Source organism: Saccopteryx leptura, chromosome 12 (genome assembly GCF_036850995.1).
Source record: "Saccopteryx leptura isolate mSacLep1 chromosome 12, mSacLep1_pri_phased_curated, whole genome shotgun sequence".
Lineage (NCBI taxonomy): Eukaryota > Metazoa > Chordata > Mammalia > Chiroptera > Emballonuridae > Saccopteryx > Saccopteryx leptura.
In genome coordinates this window covers 17,711,199-17,728,440 of record NC_089514.1, presented here as the reverse complement: position 1 = coordinate 17,728,440, position 17,242 = coordinate 17,711,199, and the positions used below count along the sequence as shown (strand labels likewise).

Genomic DNA, 17,242 nt, shown 5'->3' with positions numbered 1-17,242 from the left:
AAGCAGCTTACTAAGGACTAAAGCAGGGAGAGAACAAACTAAAAGCACCGTGGACACACAGACCCAAGGGAAGTACGTGAGGGCTAGCACCCCGCTGTCTCCCCTCTGGCTAGATGACCACGAGGCAGCAGCTAGAGCCCTGATGGCGAACCTTTTTATAAAAACCACCCACTTTTGCAGTGCTGGTCAACCTGGTCCCTCCGCCCACTAGTGGGCGGTCCAGCTTTCATGGTGGGCCAATTGCGGCACCGTTTGGTTGCTCCGCTACCGCCCACCATGAAAGCTGGAACGCCCACTAGTGGGTAGGAGGGACCAGGTTGACCAGCACTGCAAAAGTGGGCGGTTTTTATAAAAAGGTTCATCATCACGGAGTTAGAGTAATGTGGTCTCACCACATTACTTCTGCCAGAGAAGGTGGTCTCACCAGCTCTCACTGGGGAGGTAGGGGGAGAGGGGGAGGCAACAAGGCTTATTTTCTCACCAAATTTTAAAAGAAAATTTGCAGGTGGACCTGCCCCGAGCTATGAGTTGTATCAGTCAAGGTAACATGTCGCAATGCATACCCTAAATTTACAGACTGAGAGCGTGGGAGGAGGGGGACACTTTTGGGGTATTGACTGCGCTGGAAACACAAATTCTTTGCATAACCAAACATCACGTAGCTGAAGAAGAGAAGATAAATAAGTCACCAAGATGACACCGTTAGGGGTTTGGAAGGAACTAAGTGTCTCGCTGGACAACAATGGGAGGCTTGCTGGCCAGAACAGCTCGTGGGAAGAAAGGCAAGGGCGGGGTGGGCCCACAGTTTGAAACTGCTCAGTGCTGCTATTCACGGGGAGGAAAAATCACCACCGTATGAGGCAGCCTACCGCTGGGGCCTTCGGGCCTTAAGTCCCCCCTAAGAACAGGGGACGGACTAGTTACAGCTTATTTAAACGTCTACAGAGGTTCCAAGCCACAAGAGGTCCCTTAGGCATTTCTGATCATGAAGAGTCTCAACCTGTACCCTTTATCTTGAGAACGAAACAGGAAGTGGTTCATTGATTTGAGGAATCAATGTATGCTATTTTTAGTTAGCAGAAAACACTTTTATGCCTAGAAAAACAAAGCCAAAGGCTGTTCTTCACAAAGTTACCCTGAGATTCAAATACCAGTCAGCAGTCAGCTGGCCTAAGCGCAGGGAATACTAGGAAGAGATCAACCAGCAAGTCTCTCCATGGCAAAGCGACAAGAGATTTCTCTGAATCAGGCAGCTCAGAACATCTTTCTCGTTAGAAAGCACCTCAAACTCCAAGTCGAGAAAGCACAGGGAAAACTCCCAGACTATACGCAGCTGAATCTTGGCCGAATTCACTAGAACTCAAGAACATTACTTCACACACCCAACTTTAAAGAACTTATTACTCCCAGATAGACCCTCCTCTTTTCAGATAAAAGAGGTTCCAGAAAGCCTTTGACAAGGACATTAAGGTGCATCTGGGATGTCCCCATCCCAATTCCAAAGCAAGGAAAGACAACTGGATTTTCACTAAGAAGAATAGACCGGTGACCAAGGATTCACCTTAGAATAGCAATTTTTATATGTATTTTGCTCACAGGCTCGTAAGATAAACATCCGTTCAGACGGGATTACGACTATGACAGCCCGCACTCCCTCGTGTTGGACAGCGGTACCTTCACGTCTGGCTTGCTGCTGACGTTCAGGTCACTCTGGGTAAATCCCTCAAAATCCTCCGTCTCCGAGTCAGTGTCGTCGATGAAAATTCTTCTGAGCTCTTCTGTGAAGTATTTGGAACGGAAGTGCACATCCTGCTAAATTAAACACGCACGTGTCACAGGAAAAGAAGTAACAGAGGCAACGGGAGCTATGGTTTAACGGGTCCAGAGCGTCTGTCTGAGACGCTGGACAGCATCTAACGCTGGGAGTGTTCTTTCTGCCACTTAGTGTCCTGCTGGCAAGAAAGTGGGAACTTGTTTGCACTTAAAAATAGTTAAAATGGTAAATATTAAGTATGTTTTACTACAACATACGAGCGTGCATGTGCGCACACACACACAAACACACACATTTCCGATAGCCTTTAGAGCAGGGGTCCTCAAACTGCGGCCCCCTGAGGCCATTTATCCGGCCCCCGCCGCACTTCCGGAAAGGGCACCTCTTTCATTGGTGGTCAGTGAGAGGAGCACAGGAGTACTGTATGTGGAGGTGCCGCACACTTGTATCGCTCGTTACGGCTAGCAGTGGTGACAAATATGGAATCGGACATTGACCATCTCATTAGCCAAAAGCAGGCCCATAGTTCCCATTGCAATACTGGTCAGTTTGTTGATTTAAATTTACTTGTTCTTTATTTTAAATATTGTATTTGTTTCCGTTTTGTTTTTTTACTTTAAAATAAGATATGTGCAGTGTGCATAGGCATTTGTTCATAGTTTTTTATATAGTCTGGCCCTCCAACGGTCTGAGGGACAGTGAACTGGCCCCCTGTGTAAAATGTTTGGGGACCCCTGCCTTAGAGATTCAGACCCACAGACTGAATGATTTTAAAAACTCCATGTCCGCAGCCTCTCTCAGCTTCCTGTCTGACCGGGAAGTGCGTCTGGGACTCGGTTTCTCCGGCCAGCCGGCTGGCCATCAGGGATGTCACCTTTCACACAGAACCGCAAAGCCGCGGGGAGACGACCTGGGGGAAGACCCGCCCCCCCCCCCACGGCTTTCCCCGCAATAGCCACCAAGGCCCCTCTCCTCCCAGTGGGTGAGCGGCCTCCTCCCCTTCACAGACCCAGGTTTCCCTGGAGGAAAGGGAGTACACCGGCACTCCCTGCCCCCTACAGCCGGCCAAGGTGTCTGCAGTGGCTCCCAAACCAACTGCCTCAGGCTGGTGGGAGGGACACCCCCACCCTCCATGCCCCCCCTGGAGAGCCCAGGTGGCCAGAGGCCAGCAAGCCCCGACAGGTAGCAAGTGAGCAGGAGGAGGATGTTACGTGACTGACTCTTCAAAAAGGAGGGCGTTTCTCATTAAAGACCTTTTTTTTTTTTTTGAACGGAAAGAAAGGAGGAAACTGGGTTCTCTAAAAGGCAGGCTTGAAAGAAAGGCGAGGGAACAGAAAGCATGCAGTTCAGAAAGGAGACCCACCCACAGCCTCCTCCAAGCCGCCACCTAGGGCCGAGTCCACGTCCCCAGCGGCCCTGACGCCTCTTCCTCCCACACCTGGTACAGTGACACCCCCCACCGTACCACACTCGGCTGGAGCATCTTTACCCCCACCCCCATCATGCCTTTCCCTGGCTTTAATTATAGACTTCTTCGAGCTCAGGTTGTCTCTGGAGAAAAACAGATATAACAGACGAGTGGGAAAACATACAAGGGAAAAAGAAGTACTTCTATCCAGCACTTTTTTAAGCTTAAAAATGTCCCCTATAAATTATTATGGGTAATTGGAGTGAGTCGCCTTGGAGCTAAATTACTTAGTTCCTCTGTTGACAGCTGTGGTGCAGCTGCTTGAAACACACACACACACACACACACACACACACACACACACGCAGGCACGCGCACACATACACGCACGCACATACACACATGCACAAAGTTTCCTCTAAGTGAAATTCAAATTGTGTTTAAGGGAGACTCAAGTCAGCACTGCGACACATACTGAGCACAAGTCTGTGCAGCTTCTCTCGGCTGTTAGAGCGGCCCCGAGGGGGTGGGGTCAGGGTGGGGAAGCCACAGACAAGGATTTATGATTAAGGAAGAGAGCTATCTCCCGAGGAAACCCACCAAGAACTTGCTACCTCCGAGGCCAGGAAACATCTGTTCCCAGAGCCCTGAGCCGGCCCCTGCAGGCTGTTTTGGGGCAAGGGGTCTATGTGTAAATGTCATCCCCTACCCACAGGTCAGGCCTTACAGCGGCCAAGCACCCACCTTCTGGCTGTTCCTATCTTGCGAGCTGGACTGACAGGGCAGTGGTCAGCCTGGGAGCAATCGGTACCTTTGGTGGCCAGTTCTGACAAAAGAACAACTTAGCCACAGTCCTAAACCACAGCCTACGACTTTATTCTCCTACTGCACACGGGGTCAGCAGTTTTCAATGTGGGTCTTCAGGAAGCAGATGTGCACTCCACACGGCCTCGCTGCACTCGGGGTCACAGCCCTCACGTAGCTCTTAGCTCTCTGGGATCCATCTGCTACTTTTTGTGTGTGTGTGGCAGAGACAGAGAGAGTCAGAGAGAGGGACAGATAGGGACAGACAGGAAGGGTGAGAGGTGAGAAACATCAGTTCTTCGTTGCGGCTCCTTAGTTGTTCATGGATTGATTTCTCATATGTGCCTTGACTAGGGGGGCTACTGTAGACCGAGTGACCTCTTGTTCAAGCCAGCGACCTTGGGCTCAAGCTGGTGACCTTGGGGTCTTGAACCTGGGTCCTCCACATCCCAGTCCGACACTCTATCCACTGCGCCACCGCCTGGTCAGGCCATCTGTTACTTTTTTAGAGCAATACTAGGCAATATGTTAGGAACCTTGGTCACCATGATGAAGGACTGAAGCAAATAACTCATCAGAACTAAGAGAGTGGCTGCCTTTTTACTGGGAAGCTGATGTGACATGAAGACACAGACTAGAAAGCGAGGGCGGGTTGTACAAAGGCAGACAAGCATCCCATGCCAATCCCCCCCCCCCCCCCAGGAGCTCATTCACAGCAGCGGCAGCTGGGTGCATGAAACAGGAGGGAGGGGCAGCAGCACCAGTAAGCAGTCCGAGCCAGGGAAGCGAGAAAACACCATTCAAGTGTGAGGTCCCTTCCATGATGAGGCTTATCATTTTAGTGGGGGAGCCGAACAGGTCCACAAGTAACCACAGCGAGGGTCAGTGTCAGAAGGGAGACACAGGCACAATGGTGCTCAGAACAAAAAGAAAATCCAGTAAGACTTCCTGGAAGAAGCAACATTTGAACTGGACCTGCACTAGGATAGGGTCTAGAACGAGGAGCGAGCACACAGGATGGACAGCAGAGACCAGTGTGCACATGGCAGAGAGTGTCTGGGGGGATTCCACACAGTCCTGGCCTGCGCAGCTCCCAGGCAAGGAGGGCGGTGGGAGTCAGAGGGTGGGAAGTGGTGCTGACAGACGGGGACCGTCCCAGCTCAGCCACCTGGCAGCTGTGGGGTCTTGGGAGAGTTACTTCACCCTGAGCTTCAACTTCATCTCCTGTAAAATGGGAATAATATAGCAGGGACATCTTTCCAGAGAGGGACATGAATTAAGTGCAATCTTTATGAAAACCCTCCTGTCACGGGCCGCCTTGGTGAGGCATGCGGGGGGAGCAGGGGGACAGGCGGGCTTGACCACACAGAAGGAGCAGCTGGCCCAGCAGCCAAGGCAGCGGCTTTGTTCCTAAAGCCTCCTGAGCCCCAGGCTTGTGCTCAGCTCTCTGCCCAGGTCCTGCTCTGCTCAGACCCCCTCACGAGGGACCCAGCGGGCTCACTGTGCCTCACTGCCTGGCCACGCTCGGACGGAGAGCCCGGTGATTTCTGAGAAAGGGAGGATCATGACCACAGCTCAGACCCACAGCCGAGCTAAGGACAAGAAAGAATAGAGGGCAGGGGACGGAGGTGAGACGATCCGCCGACTCCAGGAAGGGAGACAGGAGAAGAGGAGGAAGAGTCGAGAACCCCCAGAGATGGAGCTGGGAACGGGGAAGCCAGACAGACGCCCGGGGAGAGGGTGGGGGAGTTTCAGATTTCCCTTGAATGATCAGGACTGGTCCAGCCGGCAGTCAGAAATAAATACATGTGGGGCTAGAGAGGGAAGCCAAGCCTCAGAACTCGGAGATGAAGAGCTGAAACCAGGCCCGTCACTAAGACCACTCCGTGAACAGGTCTGAGGATAAAACCTTGGAGAACATGCACGCGGGGACGGGAAACGGAGAGGGCAACAAAGAACAAAAGGTGTCACTGAGAGGAAGAGAACGAGGGAGAGGAAGCAGGCGGCCCCCAGGAAGGACAGACACACAGCCTGCCGTTCATCAAGCAGCCCCTGCACTCATGTGTAATTAAACTGCTTCCCTTCCTGTCCTTGCCCGGGTAAAGCAGAGTGGGTTTAATTTATAGCCTTTTCAAGAGAGACCACGGTCGAGGGAGAATGAGGAATTCTGAGTGCCACAGTGAACTCAGAAGAAAATGCTCAGGAAGGCTAGACATTTTGGTGAGCCCTGCTCTCACTAAGGCACAGTATAAACCTCCAGGAATCTAACTCCCAGAGAGCTCTAACTTGTGTGTGCCACAGAGCAAAGTAATTAAAGAAAGACGAGTGCCCTCCCCAGCCATTCCAAGAGGGAGGTGGTGACAGAACCACACTACTGGAGCAGAGACACAATTGTCCTGTGGTACCCACAGCATGGCGTGAGCCAGTGCCACGAGGGGCAGCCTTCTCCTCCTACCAGCCCCGGGGGAACCCTGAATACAGCTTCGCCATAGGTGGCACAGAAAATGGGTATGATCGTGTGAGGTCCCCTTTATTAAAAAAAAAATTATTGTACATAAGAATTTACATAGAAAAAGTGAGTTAGGTACTCATCACCAGTTTCTTAAAACAGGAAGGCATAAATCTTCTAGAATAAAATGCTGGACCATTAACTGGCACGGCGGCACCAAACTCCGACCATGTTCAAAGAAGAGTGTCTGAACTAAGATCCAGGCTTCCAGACGACCTTGCCTGCCTCGAAGGGAAGCATCCGTACCTGTTTCCCTGACTCCAGGGAGTCAAAACTGTCGCAGCTCTCCTCCGATGAGGGGGTTCCCATGGGAACGTCATCTTGGAAACCGACAAACTCTTCATCATCGCTAGGGGCATTGAAGATGTCAGCCACTTCTTTAGGGATCTGTTTTGGATTTGAAAAAGAAAACCAGGGATTGTTATAAATCACTTTGGGAAACTGTGGGAAGAGGAGGAGATGGATTACCATCTCGTAACTTCAATCCGCCTTGGTGGCCCAGCAGCCCCCAGTAACTTGAGCAAAATGTACTTCAGCTCACACCTCAGGCAGCAACAAGGGGAGGCGGGTGAGGATAAGACTTCTTCAAATTCTAGAGATACAGCCTATCCTACAGAGCATGTCAAGAAGCCATCTTTGATCCCTTGGCAAAAAGCGAGAAAAGCAGCATCGGTTTCTGAGCTAGTTTTCTCCCACAGTGGGTCTGTCCTTAAACGTCACCTGTGGCATAAAGACGCCGCAAGCTGTTACTGCGCTCTTTTCTTCATCCCCATCTCCCCTTCTTTATTTTCCTGTTCTTTCTCCTAAGCTGACTCAAATATGAAAATTCACACAATGAAATAGCTTTCCTTCTTTTCTATATTTGGAATCAATTGTAGAGTTTTATATTTCCAAAATGAACGCTATTACCATAAGCAATGACTCCCAGGGAGAAGGCTGCCGGCAAGCTTAACTGAACAAACCCGTGTCTGCCAAGAATTCATTTTTGTATGAGGACTACCTACTTGTTCCCAACTCCTTATTTCAAAAAAGTGAAAACTCAGGGAAAGGGGGAAGAACAGTACAAATATTTGCATATTAGTCACATGGCACCCCATTTGTCACCACATTTGCTTTCTCTCTCCTTCAACAAGTACTAGTTTGAACCATAGGCACTGGCTGATATTTGACCATTTCTGACCTAGAAAAACAGCGATTTAACATGAGCCGACCTAACCCATGTATGTTCAAAGCAATCTGCAGACATCACCCTAAAATATTTCAGCACCCGCTGCCCCAAAATAAGGACTTTCTCCTACAGAACCACAAAACCATAACCATACCATACAAAATAATTAACAGGAATTCCATGATACCCTTTATCAGGAGTCCGTATTTAAAGGTCGGCAACTGTCCCCAAAATGCCTTTTGTAACTTTTGGGGGGAAACAGGATTCCTGTAAGCAAGGACCGTGCGTTGTATCTGATTATTTTGTTGTTGCTGCTTTTTTCCTAACACTGCCATTTTTTAGATAGCCCAAGACACCTACCTGTCTTGTAGAATCCCTGATGAAAGTTACATATTTTTTAAAACAATTCTGTGCATGTGCCATAATGAGGTACAAAATGTCAGGTTACTCTTATTAATTAGTAGCTTTTAAAAATGTAATTATAAAAATTTTAAAATGGCCTGACCAGGTGGTGGCGCAGTGGAGAGAGCGTCGGACTGGGATGCAGAGGACCCAGGTTCGAGCAAGGGGTTACTTGGTCTGCTGAAGGCCCACGGTCAAGGCACATATGAGAAAGCAATCAATAAACAACTAAGGTGTCGCAACAAAAAACTAATGATTGATGCTTCTCATCTCTCTCCGTTTCTGTCTGTCTGTCCCTATCTATCCCTCTCTCTGACTCTCTCTCTCTCTCTGTCTCCGTAAAAAAACAAAACAAAAAAACCCCCACAACTGTAGAATGCACGCATCAGTAGATGAAGTAGTATATATAGTGCACACGAGGACACCCCAGCAGTCACTGGCCCAGGCCTTATCCTGAGTCATCAATATCCTTACTCCACGCCCTCCTTTGAAATTATTTTGAAGCAGTTACAGTATCACTCACCCTGTATAATCAGCAAATATACAGTCTGTGATCAGTTTTATTAACTTGTTTTAACTCAGTTTATTTGTATCATCCAAATAAGGTCCATACTAGTAGTTAGTATGTCTCAAGTCGTTCCTGATGTCTCCACTAAAGGGTTTTTTCTTGCAACTTATTTTTGAAGAAACTGGGTCATTTGACTGTACAGTTTGCCAAGTTTGTTTGTTCCCAGCCCCAAGTTGGTATTTCAGACTCCTCTGACCCAGTGGATTTCTTCCAACTTGGTAGTTGAATCTGGAGGCTCGATCAGCTGCTGCCTTGCTCCTTCAGACACATCATTTCTGGCTATTTCTCCTTTCAGTCGTCATGCTGGGTGAGCAACAGCTGGGACTCACCAGATTTCTCCTTAGCAAGAATACTTTTGCACACTTTGCATTTGATCAGTTTCACCCCTTTCCATTTGATAAGTAATAACTGGGGTGACGTTTGATATGAATATCCTTCTCCCTAGTAACATTTCACTCAGTGCTTTCAGTATCCACTGACAATTCTCACCTGAATCAATTACAGCAGTAGGGATTATGAAATGGTGATTTTCCCATTCTGTTCCTCCTTCATATACTAGCCTGCAACTTTCTGTAACATAATGTTCTCTCTTCCTGTCTTTCCCTCTCTGTTCCCCCTCCCCGGCTATGTATATTAGTCGATTTTTTTTTAATTCAATATTATAACCCAGTGGTAATCAACCTGGTCCCTACTGCCCATAGTGAACATTCCAGCTTTCATGGTGGGCGGTAGTGGAGCAACCAAAGTATAAATAAAAAGATAGATTTAACTAGAGTAAGTTGTTTTTATAAAGATTTATTCTGCCAAACTTAGCAAAAATCCGACATAAAGTACTTGGTAAGTAATTATTATTATATGCTTTAACTTGTTGTAACTCTGCTTTATAAGTTTTATAAAGTAAAGTTACTTCCCTACTTTATAAATCACCATTACTGTGGAACCGGTGGGTGGTTAGAAAATTTCACTACTAACAGAGATACAAAAGCGAGCGGTAGGTATAAAAAGGTTGACCAGTTATAACCCCGTTATAACCAGTGGTGGGATTCAAATAATTTAACAAGCAGTTCTCTGCCCTAATGACCGTTTTAAGTATAAAAAACTGATATACCGAAAGGTAGTTTAGTTCATGCATTTAATACTTAAATAAGAATAAAAGAGGTACACAAAACTAGATGATAAGGAACGAAGGAGGGCTGGGGTGTCCAGTGTGTCTGACCTTCAACCTTCCCAAAGCACTGTGGTGAGAAATGTCCCAGTTTTAAACTGTCAGCTTCTGAGGACCACAACACCTGCAGACTGGGTCTCAAGCTCACTCGTGGAAATCACACAGCAGACTCTTGGTGCTCGGTGGAACATGAGGAAAACTTTATAAATACCAAACATCAAATACGACCCACAGTACATCTATCTACTAGGGTTTGGTACTATTAGCATGGGACACTGAGGTGTTAAGAAAATTAAGTAAAAAGAAAAACTTGAAATTAAAAATAGCCCTTCCCTGTTCATTGCAGCCCTGTTCACAAAAGCCACCCAGATGTCCAAGGCAGATGAAGAGATGAACAAAATGTTACATACACATACAGTGAATATTATTCAGCCTTAAAAAGGACGGAAAGCCTACAAATACTGAAAAATTACATTGCACACTGGAGACTAATATAATATTATAGGTAAATTATACCTCCATTAAAAAAAAATTTTTTTTGCCCTATCCAGGTAGCTCAGTTGGTGAGAACATCACCTCGATATGCCAAGGTCACAGGTAAGAATCTATCAATGAACATATAAATGGATTGCAACAACAAATCGATGTTTCTCTCCCTCTCAAATTAATAAATTTTTTTTTTGTATTTTTCCAAAGTGAGAAACTGGGAGGGGGGTGGGGAGGCAGACACACAGATTCCCGCATCCACTTGGTATGCCCACCAGTGGGCAATGCTCAGCCCATCTGGGGTGTTGCTCTGCTGCAACCAGAGCCATTCTAGCGCCTGAGGCAGAAGCCCTGGAGCCGTCCTCAATGCCCGGGGCCAACATTACTCCCATGGAGCCTTGGCTGCGGGAGGGGAAGAGACAGAGAGGAAGGAGAGGGGGAGGGGTGGAGAAGCAGATGGACACTTCTGTGTGCCCTGGCCGGGAATCAAACCCGGACTTCCACATGTGGGGCTGACGCTCTACCACTGAGCCAACTGGCCAGGGCCAATAAAAAATTTTAAAAAATATTTTTAAGTCTATAGAGTCTGAATCAGTGGGGTGGGGTGGGGCCTGAGAATCTGCATTTCTCACAAGCTCCAGGGTCATCCCTCACGCTGATCTGCAGAATGCACTGAAAATACAAAGATTCGGGTCTGTTTTCTGTTCCTCTCCCGGGGGCTGTCACTGTTCCTACGTCATAACAGCTATCTGTGTGCATGCCTTACCCTCCACCCCAGACGGGGGGCTCGCTCAGTGGACTTCGGATCTCGCTGGCATCCCTCTTCCTTACCCGGTCCCCCTCCAGCACCAACAACAGAGCCTTGTAAACTTAGAGGCACTTAAGAAGTATCTGAATGACAAACAGCATCAACTAATTTAAAAAAAATAACAAGAAATGCTGTCACATGCTACAACATGTATGTGACAGCCTCGAGGACATTATGCTAAGTGGAATGAGCCAGTCACAAAAACAAATATTTTATGAGTCCACTCATAGGACATCACACTCATAGACACAGGAAGTCCAATTGTGGTTGCCAGGGGCTGGGCGGAGGGTGCAACGGGGCGTGGCTGTTTAATGGGCAGAGTTTCAATTTCGCAAAATGAAAATGCTCCGGAGGCTGCGCAGTAATTTGAATGTTACTTCGCGCTCCTTAAAAACGGTTAAGATGGTAAATTTTATGTGTGCCTTACCACAATTTAAAAAAATTTAGTAAACAAGTTTAAAACTAATTATAAAATGTGAGGACAATTTTCTTTCCTTAAATAAACACAATGTGTTCCAAATTCACTGGACAGTCTGGACCTCGCCCAGTCCTCATGCTACCGGAGGGCGCATGGTTTGAGAACCGAACCCCTCCGTCCAAGGCAGGTTCAGATACATCATCTCGTGCCCAGAATTAGGCTTATAGGACGGACAGCCACACCTCGACCCACGTGACTGGGCTCCAAACCCAGAATTTAAGAGAAAGGCGGGACAGAGCCGTGGGCAGAACCACACGTGGCAGGAATCCAGCTTTGTTCTAGCCCAGCGGAGCGATGCGAAGACACAGAGACCTGCCCAGTCGCTGCCTGCGGCCCCGCCTTTCTCCCCAGCGCTTCCTGAACGCTGGAAAGTAACACAAGCAGCGCTCTGGGCATCTCATTCCCCCCTCACCTCTGCCAGCCCAGCTGTGGTTCAAGTTCAACGAAGAAAACTAATCAGCTCTAAGGAGAACGCTGCCTCACACTGCCAGCTGCTTCCCAATCATGTCCTTACCTTTGAATATAATGTCATTAACTTAATATTTTCATAATGTTAAAACTAAGTATAATTTTTTTTAAATGAAGGCTTTTCTGTATATCTTAGTACCTAAATCCACTCTTCCTAGGTTAAGAAACACCACTTCCTAGTCAGGAGTAACTATTTATACTCTATTTAATTTCTGAAGGTAAACAAACAAACTGAGCTTCTCTTCAAGGCCCACTGATTCAAGAGCTGGTTTTGGATCAAGCTTCAAGGAATGTTTCTTATTCCAGGAACACCGGTGTGCACATTTCACCTGGAAACAGGCTCCACTGTGAGCCCTAAAGGACAGAATAAAAGGAATTTGTGCACACATTGTTTCCATCTTCCCTCTTGTTTCTGAAAGCAGTTTTTTTGTTGTTGTTGTTTTGTTTTTTTTGTATTTTTCTGAAGCTGGAAACGGGGAGAGACAGACAGATTCCTGCATGCTCCCGACCGGGATCCACCCGGCACGCCCACCAGGGGTGATGCCCTCCGGGGCGTCGCTCTGCCGCGACCAGAGCCACTCTAGTGCCTGGGGCAGAGGCCAAGGAGCCATCCCCAGCGCCCGGGCCATCTTTGCTCCAATCGAGCCTTGGCTGCGGGAGGGGAAGAAAGAGACAGAGAGGAAGGAGGGGGGGGGGTGGAGAAGCAAATGGGCACTTCTCCTATGTGCCCTGGCCGGGAATCGAACCCAGGTCCCCCGCACGCCAGGCCGACGCTCTACTGCTGAGCCAACTGGCCAGGGCCTGAAAGCAGTTTTGACAGCAAGGACAGTGGGATCTGCAGGGTGAACTAACCATCCTGCCCCAGGAAATGACTGTTCACACGGAGGGGAAGCAGTTCTTCAACCCACTGCAAGGGGAGTGTCACATAAATCCTGTGATTTCCTTAAATCTCTCACGATTATATTTGCTTGGTCTGTAAGAAACACACATACCTTGCACCATTTACAAAAACTAACTCAAAATGGACCAGACTGAAATATAGAATCTAAAGCCATAAAACTTCTAGAAGAAACAGGAGAAAATCTTCGTGACCTTGAGTAAGACAAAGAATTCTTTGATACAACACCAGAAGCACAATGCAGACTTTTAGACAATCAAAATTAAGATCGTCTGCTCTTCGAAAAACAGTCATCTCTCTCTCTCTCTCTCTCTCTCTCTCTCACACACACACACACACACACACACACACGCCAATAGGCAATGAGGAAATCTGCAAATCAAGTTTATAAAGAACTCTCAAAACTCAGTAATAAAGCAAATAACCCAATTTAAAAATGGACAAAAGATGTGAGCAGACACTTTGCCAAACACGTATGTGTAGCATATAAGCAGAGGAAAAGATGTTCCACATCCATGGTCATTAGGCAAATGCAAATTAAAACGATAATGAGACAACTATTGACCTATCACAATGGCTTAAAAAAACATGACAATATCTAGTGCTGCCAAGGATGTGGAGCAACTGGCACTCTCATAAACTGCTGGTGGAAGTGCAAAGTGGTAAGGCCACTTTGGAAAACAATTTGGCAGTTTCTTGTAAAGGTAAGCATGCCCTGACCACACATGCTCCACGTGGTCACCCAAGTGAAAGAAAACTTATGTTCACACAAAACTTATAATTAGCAGTTTTATTCCCAAACCTAGAAACAATTCAAAGCAACTTAGTGAATAAACTGGGGTACATCCATACTATAGAAACGTACCCGGATAGACCCAACGACATGGATAAATCTCAAATGCATTGTGCCAAGCGACAAAGGTGATAGACTGTCTCATTCCACCTGTATGACATTTTAGGAAGGTCAAAACTAGAGAGACAAGGAAACATCCATGGTTGCCAGGAGCTGGAGATCAGCGGGAATCTTTAAGGGGTGATAAAACTGAGGACTGGTAGATGATTGTGGAGGCATCTATCAAAAGCCACAGGACTGAACACTAAAAAAGGGCTATTTTCATGTAAATAATTAAGCCTTAGTTTAAAAAAAAAAAGTAGAAATAGTGGAACATCCAGATTGTGTGTATTTGGATCCTAGCACAGACAGTTAAAATTTGAAAGAGAAAACCCCACAAATTGACGGGGAAGGGTGATGTTATCAATAAATGAAACAGGCAGAACTAAAACAGTCCATTCTACTTCTGTCCTGACACTGTAAACCAGATGGTCACAAAGCAGAATACAGTTAAGGTGAAAAGGCAGCTGGCCTCTGGGTGCAGAGGACTTTAAGCATCAATATAATAAGGCAGGGGTCGGGAACCTATGGCTCGCGAGCCGGATGTGGCTCTCTTGATGGCTGCATCTGGCTCAAAGACAAATCTTTAATTAAAAAAATAATGTTAAAAATATAAAACATTCTCATGTATTACAATCCATTCATTTCCTACTGCTCATGTTCATGGTTGCGGGTGGCTGGAGCCAATCACAGCTGTCCTCCGGGACAACACCAAATTTTTATTGGATAATGCATAACATACACGAGTCATTGTGAGGTCAGGAAGTAAACTTCCCTACTTTTAATCAAGTAGTCAGCTAGCTAATGGCAGAAACCCTTTTGACGAAGAAGATGGCTAAAAGAAAAAAAGATGAGTATCGTACTTTTCAGCAGGAATAGACAGAATAATTCACCTTTGTGGAGAGAGCAGGTTCTGCAGTGTGTCTAGTATGCAATGATAAAATTGCATTGATGAAACAGTCAAATATAAAGCGGCACTTCGACACATGCCATACTACATTTGCATCGAAATATCCAGCGGGGGAGAGCAGGAAGAAAGCATGTCAAGAGCTACTGTGCAGAGTGCAAGCTAGTCAGCAGCAACTCTGTGTTTGGACCCAACAAGGGGACTGGAATTCGGCTAGCTTTGCTGGTGCTTTAGCAATTGTGAGAAACGGAAAGCCATTCAGAGATGGGGAGTATGCCAAAACATTCATGCTTGATGTTGCCAATGAACTTTTTGACGACTCTTCGGATAAAGACAAGATAATCAAACGAATAAAAGACATGTCTGTCGGCAAGAACTCTTCACGATCATACCATTATGATGGCAAATCAAATTGAGGCAACACAAGTGAAGGACATAAATGCAGCACCATTCTTTTCTCTCGCTTTGGATGAGTCAACAGAGGTAAGCCAAATATCCCAGTTCAGCGTGATTGCAAGGTATGCTGTCAATGACACACTGTGTGAGGAAAGTCTTGCTGTTTTGCCTATGAAAGAAACAAGAGGGGAGGATTTATTCAAGTCTTTCACTGAGTTTGCTAAAGAAAAAAATCTACCAATGAATAAACTTATTTCAGTGTGTACTGATGGTGCTCCGTGCATGGTGGGGAAAAACAGAGGATTCGTAGCGCTTCTTTGTCCCATCCTAAGTTTTCACAGCATCCTACATCAGGAGGTGCTTTGTGCTCAGATGTATGGTGAGCAGCTTGGTGAGGTGATGTCGCTGGTCATTCAGGTGGTCAACTTTATTGTTGCCCGAGCTTTAATGATCGCCAGTTTAAAACACTGCTGGATGAAGTTGGGAATAATTATCCTGGTCTGCTTCTGCACAGCAATGTGCGTTGGTTGACAAGAGGGAAGGTGCTCAGCCATTTCACGGCTTCTCTGAGCGAAATCCGGACTTTTCTTGAAATAAAAAACGTCGAGCATCCTGAGTTAGCTAACACTGAGTGGCTCCTGAAGTTCTACTATCTCGTGGACATGACTGAACATCTGAACCAGCTCAATGTGAAAATGCAAGGCATTGGAAATACAGTCTTATCCCTTTAACAAGCAGTGTTTGCATTTGAAAACAAGCTGGAACTCTTCATCACGGTCGTTTACTACTTTGAAAAACTGGGAGAGTTTAAAGATGCATGCACAGCAAGTGACCCTGCTCAACATCTTGATCTCCAGCAGCTAGCGGGCTTCACATCTAATCTCCTGCAGTCATTCAAAGTGTGCTCTGGAGAATTTTGTGAGCGCACTCGTCTTTTTTAAGTTCATCACCCATCCACACGAATGTGCAGTGGACAGCGCCGACCTAAGTTACATCCCCGGTGTCTCCGTCAGAGATTTTGAGCTACAAGCTGCTGACCCAAAGGCCTCAGACATGTGGGTGAATAAGTTCAAGTCACTGAATGAAGATTTGGAAAGACTTGCACGACAGCAAGCAGAGTTGGCGAGCAAACACAAGTGGGGAGAAATGAAAAATCTTCAACCCGCAGACCAGCTGATTGTCAAAATTTGGAACATGCTTCCTGTCACATACCACACACTGCAGCGTGTGAGTATTGCTGTACTGACAATGTTTGGCTCTACGTATGCATGTGAGCAGTCTTTCTCACTTCTAAAGAATGTGAAGACCAACCTACGATCACGTTTAACAGATGGAAGTCTCAACGCCTGCATGAAGCTTAACCTCACCACGTATCAACCAGACTACAAAGCCATCAGCAAAACCATGCAGCACCAGAAGTTGCATTAATGGTAAGAAGTACTTTATTCATCATTGGTTAGCAACAGCATGACAACGTTATTATGTATAAAAAGAATTCAGAGACTTATTGTACTTTAAAAGTGTTGGTCTTACATAAAATGCACACATTTACTTGTATTTAGTGTTAAACATATTGTATGGCTCTCACAGAATTACATTTTAAAATATGTGACGTTCACGGCTCTCTCAGTCAAAAAGGTTCCCGACCCCTGTAATAAGGGGATCAAAATGGAAAACAGCAGGACCATGGACCACAGAGCAATTTAAAACTTCTCCAAGGAAGAAACCAAAATTTAGAAAGGAAAAAAGAAAAGTTGGAAAAATGGTACACCACAAATACGACAAATTATTAGTGTCACTGCAAAGTATATACGAAGTAAATGTACCAAGCAAGAGCCGCACAGATAAGACAGGTAAGACAAAGAAATGCACTGAAAAGGGAACTCAGAAGAAGCTAAAAACATTTCACAAGTCTTCAAGCTCCTTCAGCAAAGACAGAAACAGAAATCCAGACAGATCCGACGGGTCTGTCCGTGTTTAAGGGCACACTCGGTAATGGCGGAGGACGTGACGAGGCAAACACTCTGACACAGAACTTGTGGGGAAACAAAAGGAAGGTTTCAAAACAAAATCTGGTCATCTGTATCCAAAATAGGACAGCCAGTTAAGAG

The 17,242-nt window shown here is 46.4% G+C and overlaps 1 protein-coding gene across 4 annotated transcripts in view; it reads right to left on the bottom strand.

Moving 5' to 3' along the window:
- CDCA7L (cell division cycle associated 7 like) overlaps positions 1–17,242 on the bottom strand; it is a 46,190-nt gene that overhangs the window by 9,453 nt on the left and 19,495 nt on the right. For 2 of the 4 annotated variants that reach the window (XM_066354502.1, XM_066354501.1), the window contains exons 2-3: positions 6,742–6,882; positions 1,675–1,812 (exon numbers count right to left, since the gene is read on the bottom strand). In XM_066354502.1, coding sequence (XP_066210599.1) covers positions 1,675–1,812; positions 6,742–6,882 — 279 coding nt within the window. The remainder of the gene's footprint in view (positions 1–1,674; positions 1,813–6,741; positions 6,883–17,242) is intronic. The other 2 variants (XM_066354503.1, XM_066354505.1) reach the window with 1 other exon arrangement.